Source organism: Alnus glutinosa, chromosome 2, assembly GCF_958979055.1.
Source record: "Alnus glutinosa chromosome 2, dhAlnGlut1.1, whole genome shotgun sequence".
Classification (NCBI taxonomy): domain Eukaryota; kingdom Viridiplantae; phylum Streptophyta; class Magnoliopsida; order Fagales; family Betulaceae; genus Alnus; species Alnus glutinosa.
Window position 1 is genome coordinate 29989003 of NC_084887.1, and position 27153 is coordinate 30016155.

Here is a 27153-nt window from a genome sequence, read left to right on the forward strand (position 1 = left end):
ACATAGAGGAAAACGGATATGAACATCGACGAACAAGCTCACAGCCGTTGATTTCTTCATCAGAAACCAATCGAGGTCTTCCTTAACGATGATATATTTACTCGTCGTTTGTAACAAAACAAAATTCATATTGGAATCGTTCATAACCTTCGAAAGATCAATATTATAGACATCAGATGATAGGAAATTAGCCATGTCCGCGTTCGGAGAGGCATGGACAAGTTCGCCGAGCTACAGGCGTGCATTGTGCCCAATGACAATGATGGAAAGAAGCAGTACGTCCTCCGGTCGATCACAATATATATTTTTTTAGTTTTAAATTTTTTTCTTAATTTTTTTTTAAAAAAATTAATTGAAAAAGAATACGTGGCAGGAGTACTATGAGCATATTTGTAAAAAAATAGGCATTTTTCAAAGGTGTTGGTAGTTTTGGGGGCCAAAGTCCAAGCCTTAGTAGCTCAAGGGGCTATCCAAAGAATGACTGGTAATTTGATGGGCTAAATTGTATTTTTCCCTATTTTATTTTACGAATAGTATTTTGTCATCTGGAAACATTAACATTGTTTTGGTAGTTAAGGGAGACATTGACACAATTAGTAGTTTGTGGGAACATTGACAATGAAATGGTAGTTTGATGAGGTTTGTGTAATTTTTTTTTTTCTATATTATAAGAGTGATAGTATAAATCACATTTTTATCTTCTAACTGTCTCACAATGTTGACGTAATAGTTATAACCAGCTCTTAGATCAGTCATTGTAAATAAAAATAAAATTTCAAAGGTTAATGCTATTGCTACATTAGTATTGTATGATAATTATGGGATAAAAATGTGATATATATATATATATATATATATATATATATATATATATATATATATATATATATATATATATATTTTTTTTATGTTATAAACATCTTAAATTTCAGTTATGAGTTATGGTGTACATAAATAACCCAATGCAATAGTGGGCTCGGCTTCATCTGAGCCTATAACATCAATAGGCCAGGCTGACACATTAAGACAAGTGCACCAGTTAGAAAAAATAAACACTTAGCAGGGAAGAATAATTCAACCACGTGAATACCCTCATTGCCCCCATATTCTCGGAAGAAATGAAAAATTGTTCTAACAAAAAAAGGGTAGGGACCAAATTCTGAAATTGGTACCCCCTTACCCCTCCCTTAAATGAATAAGAGCAACAACAAACACTCCATATGAAGTGAAATAAGCCAGTTGAGAGGTACGCATTACCCTTATTTGAGCTTTTCTTTAGCAAATTCATTCATTTTTAGCTTATTGATCGACTTACGCATCGAAGTAATTCCATATCGGCATACCTATCAAGGTCCTTCATACTTGATTTACATTATCTATTGCAGGTCCTTGTGGTCTCGGGTCCAAATACGATCAACTGATTCTTTAATTGGTGCCGTATGTGAAAAACATCTATGTCGGTTCCCTAAATAAAAAGGTCGTATGCCAAAGATTAGATGCATGAGCGCCCGGAAAGACAATGCCAATCCATCGGCTTAACCCAACCTTTTAGAATTTCCATGATTGAGCTATAGCTAAAGGAAATGGTCTGGGACATGAATATAATGATAAAGCATAATCAGGTCATGTCGACGCAATTCGAGATACTTAATACGGAGCCATTTGATCACAACGAACAGAGACCGAGCCCTTACCGTGAAGTCGAGTAGAACAGTGCACAAGAAGAAGATGACGGCTTAGAGGATCTGATTGACCCTTTAAAGACATGCAAAGCCATATCGGAAGAAAATGATTTTTTTTACGACAGAAAGTTGCACAACATTTGCATAACAAAACATTAGTGGGATTTATGCATGTGGGTCGGATCCTACCAAAGTGTCTTGTTGTGCAATTAACACATCCCTATTGTAAACAATGGCGGACCTACATAGGGTCAGGCCCAAACCCCAAAAGTTTTCTCCATTTTTTTTTATTTTTTTTGAAAAAAACAAAAAATAAATTGTACTCCTATTTTGTTTTTTAGTTTTGCCCCCAAATTTTATTTATTTATTTTTTTTTCAATTTGACCCCTCATATTCACAAGGTTGGGTTTGCCACCGATTATGAAGCCCTACCAAATACAATGCAGTAAATCGCATATTCCACATTGTGCTAGTACTATTACCTTAAATAACACAATGAAAATTACCTTTCCATACCCTTTTTTGGTTGAAACCACAAGTTTATTTCATAAATCGTAATTATGACATTTGAGCTCTAACACAAACATATATAACTTTATTTATATACAATTTTCACGTACATTATAATGTTACCTGGACTACTGTTATTCTATATCGCCACAAAATGGCCAAGACCTGCACATGGTTGAGTCTCCACAAAAGTTCAGCATGTCTCAAAAGCTAGAACCTGCCCCAAACCCAAAGGGGTTGTAGGGTAGACGACTGTAGGGCTCCTCTCACCTGCAACAACTATATCTTAAAAATTAAATAATTTTACAGGTGAAAATGGTACGTGATCATGATTTAATTTTATTTGAGAGAAAAAGATTATGGCCGGGCCTAAAAAATGATTGTGCATAGCACGTGATCAAGATTTTGTCCATTTTAATGGCATGGGCTAATAGAGAGGGTTTTTTAACTAACGATCGGTAGTTTGAGCGTAACATGTTGCAGTTTGTAGTGACAATGTGTAAATCATCAGTGATAGTTTAGAGGGTTAAGTATAATTAGCCCTTGATAAAATTTGATGATAACCAACTTTTGTTAAGAGGATCCCAATTTTTAAAAGTCGAGTAAGAGTTCAGACACGAGATGAGAGAGGGGATCTCAGAGCATGAGGTGTTTGCGCAAATTTTAAGAATTTCGAAGCTCAAGGTGTCTTGGCAACCTAAGGTGCGAGGTCTAGCTGCCCGAGCATTTCATGTCCTAAGAACTCCTTTCACATTTTTTGTGCATATTCTTTAAGATTCGAACAAATAATTCTAGAAAATCCCAATCATTGGCACTAAGAAAAAATAAGATAAAAAAATGTTGAACTTGAAAATTCCCTTTGTGAAAACCCCAACCCTTTTTACCAAGGAAAACTAAGATAAAAAATGTTGAACTAGAATAAGCTGCAAGACCTTGAGTCACATTGATGTCCAAGAGTAATTTAGGAAAATAAATCAACCTTGATTTTATTATAAATGACGATATGTAATTCCAGAATCAGAAAAATATCCTGGAATCAGACATCAAAACCAACGGTTCCTGATCAACATCACAGGCGACTTACCAACAGAAACGACGTCACTTAATCCAGTATCACAATGTCCCGTAAATATCGCTTGCACCAGCAGACAATTTCTCCTCTCGCTTCCAACCCTATATAACAAATCGCTTGGTGACCCTTCATCCCTCACCCCTCTCTCTTCCGCCATTGAATCACCTAAACCCTAGTATTTCGCAATCCCTGTCCCACTCTCCCTGGAGCTAGCTTTCTCTCTCTAGGTTTGGATCTCGATTTCGATCAATTGCAGGTACGAGCTGTAGGGTTTCCTCGACTTGTTACTTCCGTTGTTCGATATTCGTGGATGATTGTTTTTTCTCCTTGAAATTTTTGTATTGGATAATTTCTAGATCTTATGCTATATCTGCTCAATCCGGTACGATTCTTGAAAAATGTAGTAAAAGTGTAAAACCAAATAACTTTGTGATTTAGCTGATCGATCAGATTTTTTCTTTTCTTTCTATGAGAGGGTATTTCTTTATTAACATTCTTGCGATTTACAGTATGCTGATATCGATGTTCGTATTCGTGAAACTGTTTTTGTTTTTTCTTTTAACGTTTTGAGTTTTTCTCCAATTTTATATGCTAATTAGTACATGACGTATTTAATGGAATTATTTATTCTCTTTAATTAATCTGAAACTGGTTGAGGAAAATCGGTTTTATGTTCTTTCTCTCTCTCTCTCTTCCTGGTCATTATTACTGATAAGGCGCCTTTTACTACTATCTTCAATGCTAAAGTAAGAACTTGTATTATTCAACAAGTTTCTGAGCAGTGAATGTTATGTAGTTTTTGATTTCGATCGATGTATCTGGTTGTATGAGTAGAAAGAGAAGAATGAATAATGTGGGTCCTAGAAGACAAACTTTGTTATGATTCTATTTTATTTCATTTTGATATTTATTTCTTTATTCATTTTAATTTTTTTCTCTGAGTTTTTTTTTTGGTAGATTTGGGGTGGGGGGACATTGTCAATTGGATGGTAGTTTGAGGGGTACGTGGACTTTACCCTTTTGTTTTTTTTTTCCTAAGCAATTAATTTCATGTGGGTAAATTTTTTAGAGAGGCTTTGTTATGTGCTTTGCGCATAAGAAGTTAATGTAATATTATGCTTGTGCGGGCTATGGTAGATAGGAACATCATGCTTCAATATCTAATAAAGCATGTTTTTGCTATAGTAAGAAATGTTGGCCATCATCCTTTGCAGTAAATGTTTCTTGGATAGGGAGAATCTGCAATTTCTTTTTGTTTGAAGCCTTAAAATGTTAATGTTCTGGTCCCCAAAGTTACTCATAGTAATTCACCTAGTTATTTTGATTTAGTATTTTTTTTTTAAGTTATATTGACTTAGTTTTTGGCTTTTAATTGGAAGAAAGTAATCTGTAATGAATATTAGAAACCTTGTGTTATAATTTTGTGCTTTTTTGGTCTCTGTCTTGATGACTTTTCTCACCAGATTTTCTTCTTATCTTATGTCAGGGATACTGCTTTGAATGACTTTTAACTTAAAATGTCATAAAACCTGAAATATGTTGAATTTTATCTTACTGTGAAAGCAAGTTGATAACTTGGCTGGTTAGGGAAGTTATTTATGCATCTGACACATCTGTTAATGTGAAAATTTATGAAAACTTGAGCGTGTAACTCGACATATTTTTCAGTTCATGTTCATTTTTATTCTTATAATCTTTTGGGTTTTCCCATCAATCTTTGCATACTATTATGTGGATAGTGGTAAGAGTAAATGTCAACTATTTATTTTTTATTTTCACATGTTAGGGGCTGTGATTTTGCTGCTATTGTTACTTGTTGCTTTTACTAGTAATCTGAATGCTTCTTTATGTGTCTATTGGAATCATAACTTTTGTAATTTTGGTATTTGGAAAATTTTCTTTTGTATTTGATACGTTAACTACTATTGTTCTGTATTTTTCCTAATTCTGGACATTGTTGATGCAGGAAGCTTGCTGGTTTATCTGCTATTAGCAGATTCTCAAGGTGAAGGTGTCAAGATTGAAGTTTCTTTTATGTCCGAACAGGCCGCCTTCTTTTTGGGATTGATTGGGTTGCTAGGAGAGTACTGTCCTTCGTCAAGAAAAAAGAACAGATCCATACCTCAAAGGATTGGCTGTATGCATATCGGGCCATTTCTGGAATATCCTGAGTTTGGTGGTTGCAATTGGATGCAGCCATTTCTTACTGCCGAAGATCAATCTTCTCTTGTTCAGAAAACCTTAGAAGACAATTTTGCTGCTCTCTACACTTCAAATCTCATCATTTGCTCCCTGTGACATCTAGTATTGTTGCTCTACAATTTCTGCACTGCAGTCAAGATGGCTTTACTGAACATTGGTGGAAATAGTGATGATGCCTTCTACAGGTATAAGATGCCCAAAATGGTTACCAAAATTGAGGGCCGAGGAAATGGCATCAAGACAAACGTAGTCAACATGGTTGATATCGCAAAGGCTTTGGCAAGACCAGCTGCTTACACCACGAAGTACTTTGGTTGTGAGCTTGGAGCCCAATCTAAGTTTGATGAGAAAACTGGGACTTCTCTTGTTAATGGGGCCCATGAGACTGCTAAACTTGCTGGCCTTCTTGAGAACTTCATTAAGAAATATGTCCAGTGTTATGGCTGTGGAAACCCTGAGACTGAGATTCTGATTACCAAAACTCAGATGCTCCAACTGAAATGCGCAGCTTGTGGTTTTGTGTCAGATGTGGATATGAGGGACAAACTCACTACTTTCATTCTTAAGAACCCACCAGAACCAAAAAAGGGATCCAAGGAAAAGAAGGCAATGAGGAGGGCTGAGAAGGAGCGACTGAAGGAAGGTGAGGCTGCTGATGAGGAGCAGAAGAAAATTAAGAAAGAGGCCAAGAAGAAGGGCACTACAACCTCTTCTAAGGATGGCACAACAAAAGCGAGCTCTTCAAAGAAGAAAGCAAGTGGCTCTGATGAGGATCGCACATCACCTACTCACAGTCAGGTTGATGAGAAGGAAGAAGATGATGAAGATGAGGATAATGATGTTCAGTGGCAAACGGATACATCAGCGGAAGCAGCTAGGCAACGCATCCAAGAGCAACTGAGTGCAGTGACAGCTGATATGGTCATGCTCTCTACAGATGAGCCAGAGAAGAAGAAAGCACTGAATAAAGCAAGTGAAAATGCTGAAAATGGAAATTTGGTCGCTCGCAAGATGCTGACTGATGAGGTGAAAGAAAATATAAAGAAGGGTATCTCTACAGATGAGCCAGAGAAGAAGAAAGCACTGAATAAAGCAAGTGAAAATGCTGAAAATGGAAATTTGGTCGCTCGCAAGACGCTGACTGATGAGGTGAAAGAAAATATCAAGAAGGGTATCTCAGCAAAGCAATTGCAGTCCCTTCTGGAGTCACTTTCCGGGTCTTCCCAAGAAAAGATGAATGCTATGTATGAGGGGCTATTTGATGGCATTGAGAAAGGGTTTGCAAAGGAGGTGATCAAGAAGAAGAGCTACCTTACTGCTGCTGTTGCTCAGGATGAGGGGTCGCAGTTGCTCTTGCTTCATGCGATTGAGGAGTTTTGTGGGAAGTCAAAGACAAGTGCAATGAAGGAAATTGCTCTGGTTTTGAAAGCACTTTATGATGCTGATGTCTTGGAGGAAGAGTCCATCGTCCAGTGGTATGAAGGAGGACTGAAGGGAGGCAAAAAGGACTCTCAGATATGGAAGAATGCTCGACCTTTCATTGATTGGCTCCAGAGTGCTGAGTCGGAATCTGAAGAGGATTGATCTGTTCTAATTTCACTTGAGTGAACCCTTTTTCTTGCAGATGTCTCTAGTTGTGTCTGGTATTGGGAATAAATGGTCGTTATCTATCTTGTCCTTGTCTTGTCGTAGTTGTGAATTTCAAATTACTGTCTTTGATGATGTCTTCCATGTATTTGCTTGTTGCTTTGTCTGGCTCGGTGTCGAAACATTAAGTGAAGTTTGTTCGTGTAAAACTTCCTTCTCTTTCAAAATATGTTTATCTTCGCTGTCAACCTATTTTCATGTTTTTGGTTTTTTCTTAATGCTTAAGAATCTACAATTTGCATAATTAGAGCTTGCCTTCGGGAGCATTATGTTTGTTAGGGGTGTAATGGAGTCAGAACTGGGTTTTAAGATTTTAATATTGACTTGATTATGAGTTGAACTCTAATAGTCGAGTTTGAACTCTAGCCGAGCTATGAAATGTGTATTTAAGTTTGGCTTGTTTAAAGCTTGAGTATTGAGAATGAAATTTAAGCCGAACCTGGTAATTTTTTAACGTGTGATCAAAATGGAGTTTGAGCCCAAATTTGTGAATAATTTCTATACATTTATTTATAACATAAATATATAGTATGTAACTATGTGAAGCATATTATAAAATATAGTAAATAACTATTTTCTTGAAGTAACAAATTAATAATATGTTATTATACATAACCAGAGAGTATAAATTATGGTATATGTATAATGTGAGCAAGTAGTAAGTCTAATATACTCTATATAACTATTGTTAACCATGTATGATGTGATATATGTATGCTTTTATATATATATAGATACTAACTATTCAATATAGTTATATTGTAATATATTAACTATTAATAACTTAATATGTTAGCTTAAAATACTAAGGGTTAAATACATATTTGCCCCATATGCTTTACGAACTTTATTTTTTGCCTCCCTCAATTTTGTTTTGTATCAAAATTGGTACTTGTGGTATGAGAAAAGACGAAAATGGTAGCCACGTCAGGGCTGAGGTGTGCCACGAGAACATGTGTCGCGCATGTATGCCGACACCTGTAGGATGACGTGGCTGGACGCGACACATGTTCTCGTGGCACACCTCAGCCCTGACGTGGCTACCATTTTTTTTTTATTATTTTAATAATTTCTTATATATATATATATATATAATGGGGTGGCTGCCACCCCCATTTTGGCCAAGGGGGTGGCTGAGCTACCCTCAAAGTACCATTTCTGATACTTATTCAAACCACAGGGAGCATATCATGAAATTTATAAAACCACAGGGGTATATATGGGAAAAAAATTTGTGTTTAAGTAACAAACATTTAGTCATTTTTTGGGTTATATCAATTGGCCACACATATAATTTTGTGTTTTCAATTGTTACACATGATTGATTGTGTTTTGTTTTGTTTAATTTTTTTTTTAAGGGTTCAATTCTTGTCAATATGTTATTTTGATACACGACTGGCATACATGTTACTTTTGGTTCAAAACAGGCATACCAAATATACCAAATATTATTTGTGTATAGAGTACCATTTATGATATAATTACAAAATTAAAGTACCATTTCTGGTACTTATTAAAACCACATGGGGTACATCATGAAATGTATAAAACCACAGGGATATATATTGGAAAAAAAATTGTAGTTTTTAATTTTTAAATTTTTTTTTTTTTTAAATTATGGCGGTGGCTCAGCCACCCCTTTGGGCCACATGGGGTGGCCGAATCACCCATTGGCCAAAATGTGGGTGGTCGGCCACCCCCAAGGGCCAAAGTGAAAATAAAAATAAAAAAATTAGGTTTTAGCCATTGGGGGGTGGCTCGGCCACCCCCATGAGCCACGACCACCCCCAAACCCCCAGGCCAAATGGGGGTGACTCGGCCACCCCCAAGGGCCAAAACCTAATTTATTTATTTATTATTTTTTTTTCACTTTGTCCCTTGGGGGTGGCCAGCCACCCACAGTTTGGCTAAGGGGGTGATTCGGCCAAAGGGGTGGCAGCCACCCCAGATATATATATATATATATTTTATATTATTATTATTATTATAATATATAAGAAATCATTAAAATAATAATAATAAAATGGTAGCCACGTCAGTGCTGAAGTGTGCCACGGGAACAAGTGTCGCACATGTACACCGACACCTGTAGGATGACGTGGCTGAACGTTAGTTTTGGACGGAGGTACCATTTCCGTCTTTTCCCATACCACATGTACCAATTTTGGTACAAAACAAAACTGAGGGGGCAAAAAATAAAGTTCGTAAAGCACAAGGGTGTCTAGCCTATTTAACCCAAATACTAAATACTATTATCAAAGTATTAGAATTAATATGTAACAATATATTTACTTAGCTAGTATACTATATGCTTATTTAGTGTGTGTGTGTATATATATATATATATATATATAAATATCGAGTAATATATAGTAATTATATTTAGAGGTAATTACTTTTTTCCCCCATCAACTACCGGCCATTGTCAACATACCCCCATGAACTGACACCTCGACCAAAAGAGAGTATTCAACTACCAATTTTACATATTTTGCCCCCTTCCGTCAGTCTAATTCGTGAAAAGACTTAAATACCCTAACTCAAATTCAAAAATGACATAAATGCCCTCAACTTTTTTAAATATATTAATTTTAATATTTTTTTATTAATTATTGTTGGAGGGCATTTTGGTCTTTAAACCAAAATTAACGCCCAAAAATGGAATATTCCGTCCAAGTTAACGGAATGGGGCAAAGTATGCAAAGTTGGTAGTTGGATACTCTCTTTCGGTCAAGGTGTCAGTTCATGGGGGCATGTTGACAATGGCTGGTAGTTGATGGGGGGAAAAAGTAATTACCCCTTATATTTACTTAGTATAGTTAATTAAGTAGATAATATGTTAGTTTATGAACTAACTAGTTGATATATTAACTAATACACACATACAAATATTAAGTAACATATAACACATATTATTTAATTATTAATATACATACTTAAATTTATCGAACTCATTTTTAGTAATATATTAATATATATATTTGTATATATATATAAAAAAATATAGACAAGCTAACGAGTCGGACTAATGAGCCAGGCAAGCCATCCGGTTTAGCTTTAAATGAACTGAGTTCGCGAGCTCCTATCTAGTTTTGTCGAGTGAATCGGATATGTATCACTTACTAGTCGAGCGAATTTCTACTGTAACAAGCGAGTTTCTAAAGTATCGAGTCTGAGTTCGAATCAAACTAAACCGAACGCGTATCGAGTAAATTGTCAAATGGACTGATTTATTTACTACCTAATGCTTGTAAAAATCCTCGAGATATGGGTATTCATTTGCATGTTTACTCAAATGACATCTGGTGCCGAATTTTACCACTATAGTTGCTGAGTTTTTTGTCCTATGGCTGCTAGGACATAAAATTCTCGAGGATTAGGATTCAAGCAGCAAAGAACATTCGAAAAGAATACAGAGCAACTTCTTCTTCTTCTTTTTTCTTTCCTTTTTTATTTTTTATTTTATTTTTATTTTATTTTTTATAAAGAATAAATATAAAATAAAATAAAAATCCTCATTAAAATGGAACATGAACCAATCAGTGAAATAAGAGATTCATCTAATTAGAAATAATACTGCAGTTCATAACCTAGTCTGATGGAACTCATCTTTTCCCAATTTTCAGTGATATTGTCTCAGCCCACCCCTTATCGGAAATAGGTTGAGGCAAAGAACCCCATGCGTTCAATAACGTATTCGCAACTTACCTTAAAAACCGTATCAGAGTATTTTCAATTTTTCTTTAAATTACAATCAAAACAAAAGAATCCCAACAAAATCACAAAGAGAAAAATCGTTCATAGGGATAGAAGCTCTCACAACCACTTTAAGGAATCTGACTGGAGGGAGAAGAAACTGACGTTAGTGTAAAAAACGCGGTTTTAATTGAAAACTCGTTAAAAAGTAAAATAGGAGACTAGACAAGAGAGAGAGAGAGAGAGAGCGTCTCCAGGAAAAGCTGGTTGTTCTGAAGGGGGGAGGGGTTCTCACCAAGCCCTCATTGGGTTAGCGAGATTTTTGTTCCTCCATGGTTAGATCTAATGAAGATTAGGTGTCCCCCCAGCCATTAGGGCCATGGAGTTTTTGCTCCCCCCGAGTTTTCCGGTGGTGGCTAATGTCCCCTGACAAAAGACTTCACGAGACTTTTGGTGTTAGGAAGCGGCTTTTTGGTGTCTCCTGCAAAGTTTTTGACCATGCTTCCTTTGGATGTGTGTTTTATTTGGAGTCAGATTGTGCTTAATTGTAAAGAATGACTCGTTGTTCTTGTCATGTTTATGATTTGTTTATATTACTGTTCAAGTCAGATTTATTTAACTTAGGGTGTAGAGGGTTTGGTACCTCATGTATTTGTCCATGCCCTAGGGCTTTCTTCAGTAATATATAATAGCACGTGCTATTTGTTCAAAAAATAAAAATAAAAATAAAAGTAAAACGGTTTTTCGGAGGAAAAATAAAACTACGAAGGCAGTTAAATAACAACATTTTACTAGAAAGATAAAACACACATTTTATACTAAAAATAGACACTTGGCAGGAGGATAAAATGCCACATGTCACGATTTTAGACTATCCTCTAATTGATTCCTCTTTTTATAAATATTTATATATGTATATATAAGATTAGATATTAATTTGTTTAAGCAGCATTCATATATACAGTTGACGATCCCTTTAGGAATGCTCTATACACATAACTCTCGGTGTCTCATATATGATAGTTGATGCACTTTGATAACAATTTCTTTCTGATTTGATCTAGGATCTAAGATGCCTCTCCTACATCAGGCAGGATTGGTAATGTTGAACCACGCACTATGAGCATCTTCCCCTACAATTTGCAGCCCTCAGTGCGAGTTTCTTTTTACACGTACTTTTGGATTTCTTAAAGCAAGATAGGTAGCTGCAACAACTACAGAACATGAATAAAACGTGATTGATGCTGTGGCAAGTCGTTTGCCTCATCTGATGTGGCAAGGGAGAGTTGAGGGTCCTAGTACATAAAGAGAAATAAAATAGAATAATCAAAATGTCAGTTTCGATAGGCAATAAAGTTGTAAACAACAATCTGCTAGTTAACTTCATCTCAAGAGCATATTAGAGTGCTAATAAAAACCATGATAACAATAATTCCATTGAATCTATATTGGTCACTTTTTCAGTTTATACAAATCCCACCGAGATTAGAGAACACATCGTCCAATTTTATGATAGGTTATATATTGAACAGTTTAGTTTGGCAACCCAAACTGCTTGGCTTTTCTTTTGACCCCACCGGTGAGGTAGAGGCTAATTAGTTGGAGAAGGGCGTTTGAAGAAGAAGAGGTCTTTGAGGTGGTGAAAGCTTTGAATAGTGAGAAGTCCCCAGATCTGATGAATACTCTGGCTTTCTTCAAAGCGTGTTGTGAAGTTTTAAAAGAAGATATAATGAAGGTTTTCCATGATTTTCATGCTAGAGGCAAGTTTGAAAGAAGTCCAATGCAACCTTCGTAGCTCTCATCCTAGAAAAAAAAATAAAAAAAATTTAGATTTTCGACCTATTAGCCCGATGGGTGGAATTTATAAAATTGTTGCCAAAGTTCTTGCCAACCGATTGAAGATGGTTTTGGAGAGAATTGTCTCAAACACTCAGAATGCATTCATAAGGGGAAGGCAAATTCTAGACTCCGTTCTTATTGCTAATGAATGTCTTGATAGCAGGATTAGATTTGAGGAGCCAGGGGTGCTATGCAAATTAGATATTGAAAAAGCTTATGATCATGTTAATATAATTTCTCGTTGTATTTGTTGAGGAGGTGTGATTTTGGGGAGAGATGGCTGGATAGCTCATTGTATTTCTTCAGTGTGCTTTTCTGTGTTGATGAACGGATCTTCATCTGGATTATTTAATAGTTCTCGTGATTTGAGACAGAAAGATCCATTGTATTCTTTGTTGTTTGTCATATTTATAGAGGCCTTGAGTAAAATGATCACCACTACCGTGAACATGGATTTCTTGTTTGGCTTTTCCGTAGGGTGTAGGAATGGCCGGGGGCTTAACATTTCCCAACTTTTATTTGCAGACGGCACTTTAATGTTTACGGGGCCAGTCCAAATTACCTCCATCTTTTACATTGCTTATTTTTATGTTTTGAGGCAGTTTCAAGCTTGAGGATAAATTTGGCTAAATCAGAATTGGTCCTTGTTGGTAATGTTAATGATGTAGAAGATCTGGCAGGCATCCTGGGTTGCGGAGTGTTATCCTTGCCTTTGAAATATCTTGGTCTTTCTCTACAAGCTTCTTATAAGGCTATATCCATTTGGGGTGACATTATTGAGAAGATTGAGTGTCATTTGGCTAAGTTGGAGGCGGTTGTACTTATCTAAGGGTGGCCTGATTACATTGATTAAGAACACCCTCTCTAATTTGCTTACTTATTTTTTCTCTTTTTCCACTCCCTCCGAGCATTGTCAATCGTATAGAGAAGCTTCAGCGGGATTTCTTGTGGGCTAATATTAGTGCAGAGTTCAAATTTCATCCAATAGGTTGGAACACAGTTTGTTTTCCAAGTTCTTGCCCTGTGCCGGGGGGATCCAAAATTTACTTATTTTTTATAAAGCTTTCTTGGGGAAGTGGTTATGGAGGCTTAGAGCTATGCTTTTGAGAGTGACTCTATGGAGAGTAGTAGCGAATTCTAAATATGGCAACATGTGGGGAGGGGGGAGTTCTAATGAGTTAAGTGGGTTGCATGAGGTTGGTCTTTGGAAAAATACCAAGAAGGGGTTGTGGGGTGTTATCTAGATTCACTAGTGTTGCAGTGGGGAATGGTTTCAAAATTAAATTTTAGCATGATGTATGGTGTAGAGGAGTTCAGGCCGTCAAGGTAGTGTACTCGGAGTTACTCGGTATAGCTCGCCTTAAGAATGCCTCTGTTTCTAATCACTTACAGCTTTTTGGTGATTCTCATACGTGGAATTTTAGTTTTTTTAGAGCAACGCATGATTAGGAGGTGGATTCCTTCTCCCTGTTCTTCAATTTGTAGTATTCTATTAGGATGAGACGAGGCATGGAAGACAACTTTGTTTGGACCCCTTCCAAGAGAGGGTTGTTTGAGATCAAATCTTTCTATTTTACTCTTAGCTCCCATGACAATGCTCCCTTCCCCTAGAGGGAGAAAGGTTCCTTTGATAAAGGCTTTCTTCGCTTGGTCAGCCGCTTTAAGGAAGATCCTTACTATGGATAGTTTAAGAAAGCGGAATCTCATAATGGTAGATGATTTTGTATGTGTAAAAAGAGTAGAAAAACTGAAGATCATCTTCTACTTCAGTATAAGGTTGCTAGGGTCTTATGCAATTCTATCTTCGGTCTCTATGGGTTAGAGTGGATTATGCCTCTATGGGTGGTGGATCTCTACACAACTTGGAGAGGGCATTTTGGGAGTTTTCATAGTGCAATGGTGTGGAAGATGATTCTACCACTCTTAATGTAGTGTATCTGGAGAGAAAAAAATGCTAAAAGTTTTTAAGATTGCGAGAAGATAGTGGTGGAACTAAAGGCCTTCTTCTTCAAAGCTCTTTACCAATGGACAATTGCTTATAATTGTTTACTTATTTTTAATTTTCTTGACTTTCTTGATCTCGTCTTCTTTTGATTAGGTGTTTTTCTTGTATATTTTCCCTGTGTACTTGGGTAGCATCCTTTCGCTTTTTATAAAATTTTGATTACTTGTAAAAATTAATAAAGCTTTTAAAGTTAAAGAGCAACATGATTTTGTAACATAAAAGCATTGTATTAAAAATAAATAAATAAATAAATAAAAACCACACAAAAGTCTTTTGTTGATCTAGGACTCGGGGGTTCATGAAGTTTGAAAACAAGGATGGAAAACTTTGGTGCTTCATCAAAGTGGAAGATGTCCCCAAAGACTTGATTAAAATGGTGAACGTGAATTTGTGCAGCTACTCATCTCCCCCTCCCAATCAAAAAAAAAAGATTTCGTGAAGCTTAACCAGATTTCCTAAACACATTAGGAAAAATAGATACATTTCTAACCTGAGGGTGTCGGCGACGCTGGATAGCAGTGAAAGCTCTCACCATGATATAGATTGGCAAAAGAATCCCAATGGTCCTCAACATCAGTAACTGCAATACAATTTTTTATTTTTTGACATTTCTTGATGTCATTAAAACCATCAAATCTTCTTTAAGTATACTAACAGAGTCTTAGCCAGCCATACCGTGAACAATGTCAATGAGTACTCCCCAGCTCCACTGATTATGATTGGTAAAGTATGACGTAAAACCAGAAGAACCATAAACTGCAATAAAGATAAATAGAACAACCTGATTGTAAGAATGGTACGATCGGTAAGTAAGCCTTGAACAATTCTAATAATAACCAAAAATAGAGATAACAAAGAGTTTCAATGCAACATGAAGGATATTCAATCAAAACCTTTCTGTGATTACATGGCCAATTATTAGAACTTTGGGGGCCACTTATTCCTTTTGAAGGGTAAAGTGGAAATCATAATTCATAATGTACACTAATTTGATAACATATAAGAAGTACAAAACAGGACCTGTAATTAGAATTTACTTAAATGAAAATTATTGAACTTATAAATAAATTAAATTAGTGTGGAATTGAAAGTCAGAGGCATCATGTCTCATATCCACCAGCTCAGACAATAAGGCTGTCGACATGAGCAGCAGGGTTTGTAGGCCCAAAAGGTTAATGTATCATGTCACCTTAAAGTGGTTACTGACTATAAACCATCTCTCATGTGACACACTTTGTCTAGTACTTACTGCTATATCTCAATCACCATTATGATCGTTGTTATTAGTGTTGTATACTTCACACAAGGCTGTTGATCTGATAAGAAGTATTTGCTGAGGATATTTCAACTTATAGTAAAGGAATTCTTAAACCTACCGGGCAAGCCAACTCACTTATCCTTATCGAGCTAGCAGTCACCTTAAGGGATCCCGCTTATTGACATAGACAACTGAGTCTCTTAATAAATCAGTTGGGGGGCTGGCACAGAGGAAGCAAAAAGTGGGATCAGTAAGAGCCTCATTGGCAAAACTGGGATCAGTAATCCTTCTTTTGTTTTGCTTTTATCTAAAAAGAACTTTTTCCAGGAATATAATAAAATTCTACACGCTAGGAGGCTGAAGAGACAAGAATAACTGCCTTCAAGCTTCATAACTTCATATTCATTTAGAATAAAGACTAAGAAAAAAGAAAAGAAAAAAAACCTGAGATGTGTTCTAGGGCTATTTTTTTTTTTTTTTTGGAACTAAGAGAGCCAACCAATACATACATCTGTGCAAGGCTTTCCTATGTTTCATAGATAACTGAGAAACAAAACAAGTAAACAACTGTCAGGAGGCAAATTTCTGTATGTATCTTTTAAGTCACCCCTGCATGGCTGCACAGAGAGAGAGAGAGAGAGAGAGAGAGAGAGAGAGAGAGAGATTACAATTATAGCAACTACACGGCAGCATATCAGGCTTCTCGAAGTGGGAGTTGAATACTCTTCAAAGTCAGTGTCTAGAAATTCACGACCAGTAGCAATCATTGGTATAAATTGAGGGTTATGCAGGTCCCTTCTGGAAATCTCCCAATTTCCGCTGAGATCAGTACCACAAAAGATCAGATTGTCATTTTTCAATGAGTTAAAGCAAAATCTAAGTTCCATTGCCCTACACAAATTTGAAAATTTTATAATCACACAGGTGAAAAATACCTGAAGTTCATTGGAATACCACCATAGTGAAACAGAGGAGGAGGTGCTGTATAATCCGGCTTAAATTGCTGCAGTTCCAGAGAAGTTCAATCAGAAAAGAGCCGGTGACCATTTCTTCGAAGTTGATATGCTTAACATAACATGATTAATAGATTTATAATCAGAAACAAGCTTATAAAACAATGGAAAATGGCAGACCTGGAGGCAGATCTCACAGATAGTGTCACCCTTCTCGTTGCACCACCTTTGAACACATTTGCGGTGAGCATACTGCAACATTTTTAAAAAGCAACCTAGTCATTGTTTGGAGCCATCTTTTTTTTTTTTTGATAAATAAGAGAAATATCATTAAAAAGCGCAAAGCGCAATCAAGTACACAGAAAGTATACAAGAAAGGCATCTAAGAAGAAAAAGAAAACAATACAAGGAAATCATTAAAACTAAACGATAAAGGTGCGAGGAACACCGCCGCCCAAGAGTACAAAGAATGAAAGAAAAAGGAAATAAGTTCCTCAATAGATCTTTCTTTGTCCTCAAACTGCCTATCATTGCGTTCCCTCCACAAACACCACAAAAGGTAACAAGGGACCATCTTCCACACAGCTACACTCTGAGAACGACCACCCGTCCACCAACAAGCGAATAAATCTACCACCCGAAGAGGCATAACCCAAGACAAACTGAAGCGACTAAAGATGGCATTCCATAGAGCGCGTGGAACCTCGCAATGGAGAAGAAGGTGATCCACCAACTCCCCATTCATTTTGCACATGCAACATCTATCAATCACAATGACACGCTTCTTTCTGAGGTTGTCCAAGGTGAGGATCTTCCCTTGCGCTGCCGACCAAGCAAAGAAAGCCACTTTCAAGGGAACCTTAGTCCGCCAAATACTTTTCCAGGGAAAATGAATAGCCTCTTTGCAAACAAGAGCCTTATAGAAAGATCTAACATCAAATTTCCCTTTGTGAGAAGGAGACCACCAGAGCTGATCTTCCCCATCACAATTCACTCTGGTTGAGTACAGCAAAGAGAAAAAAGAAGCCAAAACATCCACCTCCCAGTCGTGGGCCGCTCGGAAGAAGCTAACAACCCACTGATAGGATCTGCTCACCACAACCAAATGGTCTGCAACATGTGCATCCTTGTCACACGCAATGTCGTACAAAACTGGGAAAGCTTCCTTAAGAGGCACCTCACCACACCACACCACACATCATCCCAAAAACGGATCCTAGATCCATTTCCTAGAATAAGTCTAGTATAGCTGCAAAACAACCTCCACCCCTTCCTAATATTCTTCCATAACCCCACTCCATGAGACTCAAGAGGGTCTAAAGAAAACCAACCATCCCAAGTAGATCCGAACTTTGCATCCACAACAGATTTCCACCAAGCCTCTCTCTCATGGGCATAGCGCCACAGTCACTTCCCTAACAGAGCCATATTGAAAATCCTCAAATTTCTGATGCCTAGACCACCACTAGAAATAGGAGAGCAAACCTTGGCCCAATTAACCAAATGAAACTTAAATTCTTCGCCTATGCCACCCCACAAGAAAACCCGATGCAACTTCTCTATACGACTAGCAACACTGAAAGGAATAGGGAAAAGGGAAAAGGGATAGAAAGTACGTAGGAAGATTAGAGAGAGTGCTTTTTATAAGGGTTACTCTGCCACCCTTCGACAAATACAACCGCTTCCAGTTAGCCAACCGCCTATCAATCTTGCCAACTACCTCATCCCAGCTAGACTTATCCAGCGGGAACACTAAATGCCAGGAAAAGGGAGAGTAAGGACTATGTAGCGATCAGTATCACCCTCCAATATCTACACCAAAGAAAAATTCATGTGACTATTCATACCATAGTCCAGGGTAATACTCCATTACTATAAGTCCAAATTAAAGGTCAACTTGCTTGCTGATGCTCACACTAAGACATACTTACTAATGCTCGATCTTTACGACAAGAAATATTTGTCCAGAGTATGGCATCCCAACAACCTCTGCAGTGAGTCTAGTTGCTTGATGATCAATTGAACACCGAATCACCAAAGGTAATATCATGTATGGTGCATTTAGAACCTAATTAAAAATATTGGTGTTTGTATTTACCATAGTTCAGCCTGCAAATTTACTGACAACCACGAGACCAGCTGGCTACCCATTTTTATTGGAAATATAGGTTCATTCTTAGAAAGACAGGCACCGTCTGCTTCTAAGGAGGAGATATTAAGAAGTGGGCAGATGTCCTTCAGAAAATGCGAGAAACATAGTCCACGATACAGTCGCAACCAAAAGAGAAAAATCCATAATATGGTTTATCCTCTAGAAGCTTTGTACATATGTATCCAGAAGTAGATACAGAAACTTGTACGAAGAAACCAAAATTTTTAAACTTCAATTAGAAAACTTTAGATATTGATAAAGCACAAAAAATGTTTGTATTTCAGACAAAACATAATGATTGAAATCTTCGAACAAACTCAGCACCTCGAGTTATACCTGAATGTTGTCATGGCTTAAATGTAACATACAAACACCCTACGAGGAATGATACAGCATAAAAGAAATTTCAAATAACCTTCTCATTTTCCACATGTACGTATCCAATATTGGTCTAGCTTCCAGTTTCTATGTCTCAAACACTAGTAAAGACACCACCCAAGTCTTTGAACTCACAGGAAAAGCACCTACCCATTGCACCACACATTTAGAAGTTTCAAAGAAGGGATAAATGAAGCTGGGGATCAGTGCGTAATTTGGAGGTTGATATTAGGAATTAATTAAAAAGAAATAAACGTATACAATGATTTTAACAGGTGCAAATCAATTTATAAATAAGCATTCTTGTCATCATGCACCAAGTCTAAAATTCACAGCAATATATGGAAAACTTTGTGACTTTATTACACTAAATGGGACTATTCAGGTTTTTATTGTCTGGGAATTTTTCTTCAAACGACCAAAAGTATCAGAAAGAGCTTTATAAGCACAACCGATATCAAATTTCCAAGTAAAGAAGCAGTTGCCAAAGCAAGCTACCAACTGACCTTCAAGCTGCCACAGCACGAACAGGGCGTCTCCATGCTTGACTCTTCATCCTCATCATGGCAAATCCTACACTCTACAAATTTACTTGGAGGTAAGCTAGTATTGATATCCATACTATGGGAAGAACTTAAATAATCTTTGCTTGCTGAGGGCGTGGCTTGCTGCAACCGGTTATTGCTCTCAATAGCAGCTTCAAGAGTAGATTCAGTGAGTAATCGATCCACCAGCAACACAAAATGATCCCCCATCCTTCGAATTACCAAAGAAAAATGATTTAAAAAAATAAAACCGAAATCTAAGTTAATATCCAAACCAACCCTGCATGCAGTCACTTTCTCCTTCACCAAAGTATAACGAAATTTAGTTCCCTAAATCCAACTGCATTCCCATATGGAATTAATAAGGAAACCAGAGAAACAAATGTGAAAATACCTACACTAGAGTGAGATCATGACACGAACCTGCAAGAAATAAAACCCTTATTGTCAAATGAAAAGAAAAAAGTTCTAAACTGGGGAAAAAATACCCATCAAAGGCGAACATAATAAACTGGTTGATTCCTCTAGGTGCTGAAAGAAATGCAGGAGATAACAAGAGACCAAAAAAATCGTAAATCCTACATTTTCTATTATTTGGCACTCGACAGGCCATTCATGTATTATTTCTTTTTTTAGAACTGAAATTACATAGAGCCATCAGGAGTTCAATATTTTCTTCACATTTCCTGGATTTTTCTCAGAAACTAAATGATAGATAAAAAATATAAAATATAAAATATATATATATATATATAAAAAAATAAAAAAAAAAAATAAAAAAATAAAAAAGGAACCAAAGATTCGTAAAAAAATAAACGTATCTATCATATATTGAGAACCCAACTAGTATCGGCAGAAGATAATATAATCCACACAAGTAGAAAGCAGTACAGAAGATCAATTAGAAGAAACCCAACCAACGATTTTTGTGGGCACAAGTCAAAAGAGCAATACTGAAGCTGCATCAAAATCAATAGGACCATCGAGCACAAAAGAGGAACAATGGATATAAAGCTGAAATAACAACAAAATACAGGGGAATAAAAGATTAAAAGGGGAGGTAGAGTAGATTAAAAGATTAATCTAAATGGACAGCTAGAGTAGATAGGCCTTGAAAGCTTTAAAAAAAATTAAAATAAAAAAGCCCAGGAAACAAAAGAGACAAAGATTTCAAGAAAACGAGGTAAAGAAGAAAATGCTAGCAAACCCAACTAAGAAATGCACCTTCGAAGAAGTTACACAGATAGTGGGCATTGAAATGTGGAAAACCCAGAAAGAAAATGTAGGATAAAATCAACCCAGTACTTTACTTTAGAAGAAAAAGAAAAAGAAAAAAAAAAAGGACCAAGGTGGCAGCAAAACCCAGATCAGGCACAAACCCCACGGACATCAAAATGCAGACATGGAGGGAGGAGGGTTAGAGCAAGAGTGTAAAAGGTGTCAACCTTGATGAATAAAGGAACGAGCTTTAAACAAAAGCTAGCATATGATTGGCATGCGAGAAATATTAAATGAGGGAGAGAAATGTGTGTGTGCGTGCGAGAGAGAGAGAGAGAGACTTACAAGAATGGGAATGGGATCTTCTGCGAGAGAAGAAAGCAGCAAACTTTTCCTTTCTCCTATTTTCTTACAAGAAGCAACAGATTGAGTGTCCTCGTTTGTAACAATAATAACAACAACCAAAAACAATCCGACCAAGGCACCAAAGAAAACCCAATACTAAGAGCAATTGCTTAATAACAAACACTCTCTCTCTCTCTCGCGTGCGTGGGGAGAGCGGGACGAAGAGGGAAAGGTGAGAGAGAGATTCTAAAACGGCGAAAAGCCAAAACCCATCACCACCACGGCCCCCACGATTCCTCTTTTAGTTCTACCGATTTGCACGTTCCCAATTTATCGCTGTCGCATCGCAATTTCTCGTGATTTGGCTCTTTGTATAAGCATCTCGTTTTTGTTTGTTTTTACTATCTGAGCAGCGAGTGGAAGGGCCTTGCAGGCGTTGATGGGCATAGCAAGCACTAAGCAGCAGATGTGGGGCGAGTAAAACAATAGACCCACCTTGACCTTGTTATATATAATATATTGCCTCTCCTAAAAATTGCATCATTTATTTGGGGATGAATATAATCGAGTAATTATCCATTTTTCTCAATGGTTCATGTTTCCACATTTCTTGGCTATGGTTGGAGGATTGTTAGGGTCATGGCTCGTGACTATAATTTTCTTGCATGCACTCTAGCCTTTAAAACTATAACTATATCTTTTTAGTAATTTGATGAACACAGGAAGCCCCAACTAATTCATGTATTGGGGTCTAAACAGATTTTATAATTAAAAAACATGTTTTATTTTTCTTTATTGACGCTTTTTTTTTTAGGGTATTGTGAATAATGCTACATATTATCATTATGTCCTTCTTTTATCTCTTAAAAATTAATGTGGTTATTAAAATCACAATTTGAATAAAATTTAATAGTGGTCTATCATAAATTTAATGGTAATTTTAAGCCATGTCAATTTTTTGAGAGACAAAAAAAGAACACAATGATGATATGTAGCATTACTCGAGCTATTGATACCCATTACAGTAGTCACAAACCCAATTTGAGGAGAATTAGTATAAATTGAGTTTGTCCCCTCTCTTATAACTAAAAGTAGCAAACAGAGTGGTGTTTGAGGGGGATGCCTTGCTGTTGGTGCAATCTATGCATAATGAACAGCAATGGGGTAGATATGCCCAATTGTTGGAGGATACTCGCACAATTTTACAAGACTTTTCTGTTTATGCAGTCCAATTTGTGTGTAAAGATGCGAATAAGGTTGTCCATGCTTTGGCTAAATTGGCTGTCTTGTTAATTCTATGTGGCTTGATGAATGAATGTCCTTCGTCGATCCACCATCTTGTATTAGCCGACCAGGGTTTTTCTACATGATTAGCGAAATTTCTATTAAAAAAAAAAAAAAGGAAGTAGCAAACAAAGAGCCGATGCAATTTGTCTTAACGATATTAGGGCTAGGCCAACAAAGGTAGGGTTTGGTACCCTCCTAAATAGACCTTGAAATTAAATAGTTATTTAGTTGTTTGGTTAGCTTTTTAGTTTTGAAAATAGCTATTTAGAAATAACACGTCAATTATAAATTTACTCAAAAGTCCCTCATTAACCCAAATCAAACTAAACGTTCCTATCATGTTAGGGCATCTCCAATAGAATTGCTACTTTAGCCAAAATAGTCAAATTTGACTTTTTTTGCTCTTTTTTTCAATCCAGCAGATTAGCTTCTTTAACCTTTTTTCCTTTAACATGGCTATTCACTATTCATCTATTTACACTTTTTTTATTAATATTTTTTCTCTCTCCCTCTCCATCCCTTTCTGCCAGCCATGAACAACCAACCAAAAATGATGAACCAACCAACCAAAATCGACCATGAACAACCAACCAAAATCAATCATAAATATAGCTTTAGCTGTGATACACATAACCAAAACAGGGGAGACACATTCAAGCTTCAAAATCAGATGGGTTCAACTAAAAATCATCAACCAAAATCAACCTATTTTACCAGTCACCGGAAATTGCTCATAATCACTGGAAATCACCTCTGACTCTACCGGATCCGCGCCTAGCTCAACTGGAACTCGTCTCAGGCCACCGGAGCTCGACTCATGGAGGATCGGGTTGATGGGTTTCGTCTGGGTTCGTCGAGTTCAGCGGTTCTCTCTCGGAAATCACTCATAATTACCGGAAATCACCTCTGACTCTGCCGGATCCGCGCCTAGCTCAACCGGAACTCGTCTCAGGCCACCGGAGCTCGACTCATGGAGGATCAGGTTGATGGGTTTCGTCTGGGTTCATCGAGTTCAGTGATTCTCTCTCGGATCAGTCTCGGCCTCTCGGGTCTCTCCATCTCCGGCTCTCCTCTCATGGGTCTCTCCCTAAATCCCTCGATCTCTCTCTCTCTCTCTAGGTGTATTTCAGACGAAAAGAGAAAGGAAGAACAAGAAAGAGAGATCTGACAGAAGGGAAAATGAGGAGAAGAAAAGAATAAAAAAATATATAATAAAAAAAGAATACGAAATAATATTTAAATGTAAGTAGAGAGTTGAATAGTGAATCTGTTTGAGAGAATATAGGATAAACAGTAGTTAAAGTAGAGAGTTGGACTTTTTTAATAGTTATTATAACTTTCATTGCTGGAGATGGCCTTAGATCTCGACTCCCGACTGGCTGCTACTGACCCAATAACGTGCGCTACTGTTGATGCTCTACTTGTAGTGAGATTAGGTCATGGCAGCTCCGATGCGATTTAGGTGGTCATCTTAGGCTCTTAATTAAATAAAGCCATAAATTAATAATTATATCATAAATATATATTTTTTTCAAAAAAAAAAAATATTAGGCTCAAAATAACATTATAAGGCTCTTATATAATAGAAAAATTAATAAAATACTTTTAAATTAAGGCTCCCACTCAATAATTGTACAATAAAGGTTATTTCTATAACAAATTTTAAGACTCTAATATGATGAAGATAATTATAAATTGAAAGTCTCATTATTCACATTCAGAAAAAATATTCATAAATCCTTGGAAAGTCTCACTTATTTACTATTTTTGAAAGCCTCATTTTTACATTCATGAAATTAGTCCAACGTGCATAATTTTTTCTTAAACTTTTATTTGAATTGAATGTTTAGAAAAATATAAAAAAATATTCAAAGGGCATAAATCCTCATTGTTTGCGTTGTACATAATAGATATAATTACACCATCGATGAGTCTTCAATGTCCAACAATTTTCTCAGCATTATGTTCTATTACAAATCAATTTTTATATAATTTATTTTCATTTTTATTTTTACTTTTTAAATTTTTATTATTTAATATATTTGAATCAATTGATAAATCATTCTATATCTAATAAGTTATATACATATATAAATAGAAGAAAGTGCTCTAATTGACATATTAAAATAAAAAAAATATATATATAAACTTAATTTAATTAATATTTATTTATTTTTTAATAAAAAAAAAAGAGTCTCAAAATATATCGAACCTAATGAGATTGCAAACGAATCCTCTCCATTTCAATCGTTTTCAATGAGGTTGCTCCACCTCCGGACCGAGAGGGGGAAAAGTGTCAGCGTTTTGTGCGGCTTTTAAGCTTTGTATGGGAATTCATCAATCATCAAAGCAATTATGAGAGCGGAATACGGGAATAGGACGAAGAGCTGGCATAAGAAAACAAGAACAAGGAGGCCTAAAATTGTAACAAATTCGGCTAGCAAACGGTGTCGTATTAGAAGTGCAACAAAAATGCAACCAAGCCTCCACCTTGGGAGAATTCGTCGGAGTTGCTGGCACAAATGTGTTCCGCTCGATCGAGTAGCACTCAAAGGAGCGCCGCCGGCGTGCCTTTAAGGCACAACTCACCACCACAGTTGACAATGGATCATTTGTTTGTTTTTCTTCTTTTCTTTTATTTTTTATTTACTCTAACCCAAAGAAAGGAAATTGAAATGGCCGGGAAATAAAATTTTTGATCTGATGCATTGAATAGCTTGTCAAAGGTATTGAAGAATTTAAGGTTTTAATTTGCAAGATATTCTCGTTTCTAGTAATTTTGAAGCAGCCAAACAGAAGTCAAGGCTTGCTTTTCTTGGTTTTAATTATCGGATTTTTTTTTTATTTTTTTTTATTTTTTTTTCATTTTTATGCCCATCACCTCCTATTTGTGTGGTAAATTGTCATTGTTTTGCTCTAAGTTCATCCTCGTTTGATTTTTGATATTTTGGTGCTGCTATGGATATTGTGAACCGGCCAGAGAACTTTAAAAAATTCTAATTCTAAGACTTGTTTTACTTTGATTCTCTGTTGTGTTCATGGCTTCTTTTTTCAAAAAATAATCATAATTGTTTATGTTTATGTTTAAAAAAACAAAAACATAAAATTATAAATCAGAATTGTATTATTAGGGCGTTTTAGAACATTTGATTACAATAATTCTATTGATCAGTGTATTGCAATGTACCAAACAATGAAATACCTACTAAGAGTTATATTTTAGTGTTACAATCAAATTAATGAATAAGAATAAGTATTTTATTCCATCATTTTTCATTTCTAACGATTTCTATTTATTTATTTTTTTCAATTGAATAGTCATTTCGCATACCAAACCTACCATTAATGTCCAAATGAAGGCTTAATAATAATCGACGGGTGCATTTGAGTGTTTGATTTTTAAAATCATAATTCAATTATTATTTGGTGCGCGAATTTCGAAGTTTTATTTTGTGAGATAAAATTAGAGAAATTTGAATAAAATATGATTTGTTTAGAAAAAATTAAATAAAATATGATTTATTTTTGAAAAAGTAGAATAAAATATGATTTGTTTTTAAAAAAATTAAACATCGTAACAAGTAGAAAACGTTTTCTACTTGCATCCAAACAGAAGTCTTTTAGATAAATGGGTAATTTTAAGAGGAACAAGAGGAAGAGAGTTTAATCAATTAACCTCTATCTTATAAGGTGTGGTCTTTGTGATGCTTAGAAAATTAAAATGCATATTTTAAATATTAGTACTCCATTTGTTAAGACGTAAAATGTTTTCAACAAAATCATTTTTCAGAAAGAAAAAAAAAAAAAAAAGAAGGGCGAAAAATCACCGATGGCCATTATGCCATTCTGGCTAGTTTGATTCCGGCAAATGTGGTTGGAATATGGCCATTAGTATCAGATTCCAGTCGTACTGGCCAGATTCTGGCGAATGTGGCCAGAATTTTGCCATTTGTGTTGGATTCTGGCCGGTGAAAGTATCCGGAATCTGACCATTTGCCAGAATCCAACTAGATGGCCAAACTTCGGCCGTATTGGCCAGATTCCGGCCGAATTTGGTTTCTAGAATCCGACGACAATGGCCAGACGTCGTCGGATTTTGGCGGCAGTCGCCCGCGCTAGAATCCGGTAAATAGGAACCTTCAACGGTAAATTTGGGCTACCAACAAACTCCATTGCCCGGTGGTGGAGGATTCTCACAATTAACGTGCATGTAAGAATGAAGAGTTTAAATTTGAAAAACGATTTACAATTTTCAAAACCGTAAATCGTTTTCAAAAAATTAAAGAGGTTTGTACGGTCAAACTGAAAATAATTTATGTTTATCATTATTTTTCACCCTCACCAAACATCGGAAAATACCAAAA

At 36.2% G+C, this 27153-nt stretch overlaps 2 protein-coding genes across 8 annotated transcripts; one reads left to right on the top strand and one right to left on the bottom strand.

Moving 5' to 3' along the window:
• The first annotated feature begins 3337 nt into the window (after positions 1-3337).
• On the top strand, positions 3338-7301 carry LOC133859336 (eukaryotic translation initiation factor 5-like). Of its 2 annotated transcripts, XM_062294713.1 has the most exons (3): positions 3338-3520; positions 4222-4265; positions 5231-7301. In XM_062294713.1, the coding sequence occupies exon 3, from the start codon at positions 5605-5607 to the stop codon at positions 7048-7050; it is 1446 nt and encodes a 481-aa protein (XP_062150697.1). In that variant the 5' UTR covers positions 3338-3520; positions 4222-4265; positions 5231-5604; the 3' UTR covers positions 7051-7301. The 2 variants fall into 2 exon arrangements, with proteins under 2 accessions (XP_062150697.1, XP_062150696.1); XM_062294712.1 differs by lacking the exon at positions 4222-4265.
• A 4380-nt stretch (positions 7302-11681) lies between these two features.
• On the bottom strand, positions 11682-21948 carry LOC133859637 (uncharacterized). 6 transcript variants are annotated; one of them, XM_062295117.1, is made up of 10 exons: positions 21503-21948; positions 20857-20953; positions 20338-20362; positions 19901-20150; positions 17045-17116; positions 16847-16914; positions 16580-16730; positions 15329-15409; positions 15144-15233; positions 11682-12104 (listed from the first exon to the last, which is right to left on the bottom strand). In XM_062295117.1, the coding sequence occupies exons 4-10, from the start codon at positions 20147-20149 to the stop codon at positions 12024-12026; spliced, it is 792 nt and encodes a 263-aa protein (XP_062151101.1). In that variant the 5' UTR covers position 20150; positions 20338-20362; positions 20857-20953; positions 21503-21948; the 3' UTR covers positions 11682-12023. The 6 variants fall into 6 exon arrangements, with proteins under 6 accessions (XP_062151101.1, XP_062151096.1, XP_062151098.1 ...); XM_062295112.1 differs by having other exon boundaries at positions 20334-20362; positions 21503-21947; XM_062295114.1 differs by lacking the exon at positions 21503-21948 and adding an exon at positions 21385-21398 and having other exon boundaries at positions 20334-20362.
• Positions 21949-27153: the final 5205 nt, after the last annotated feature.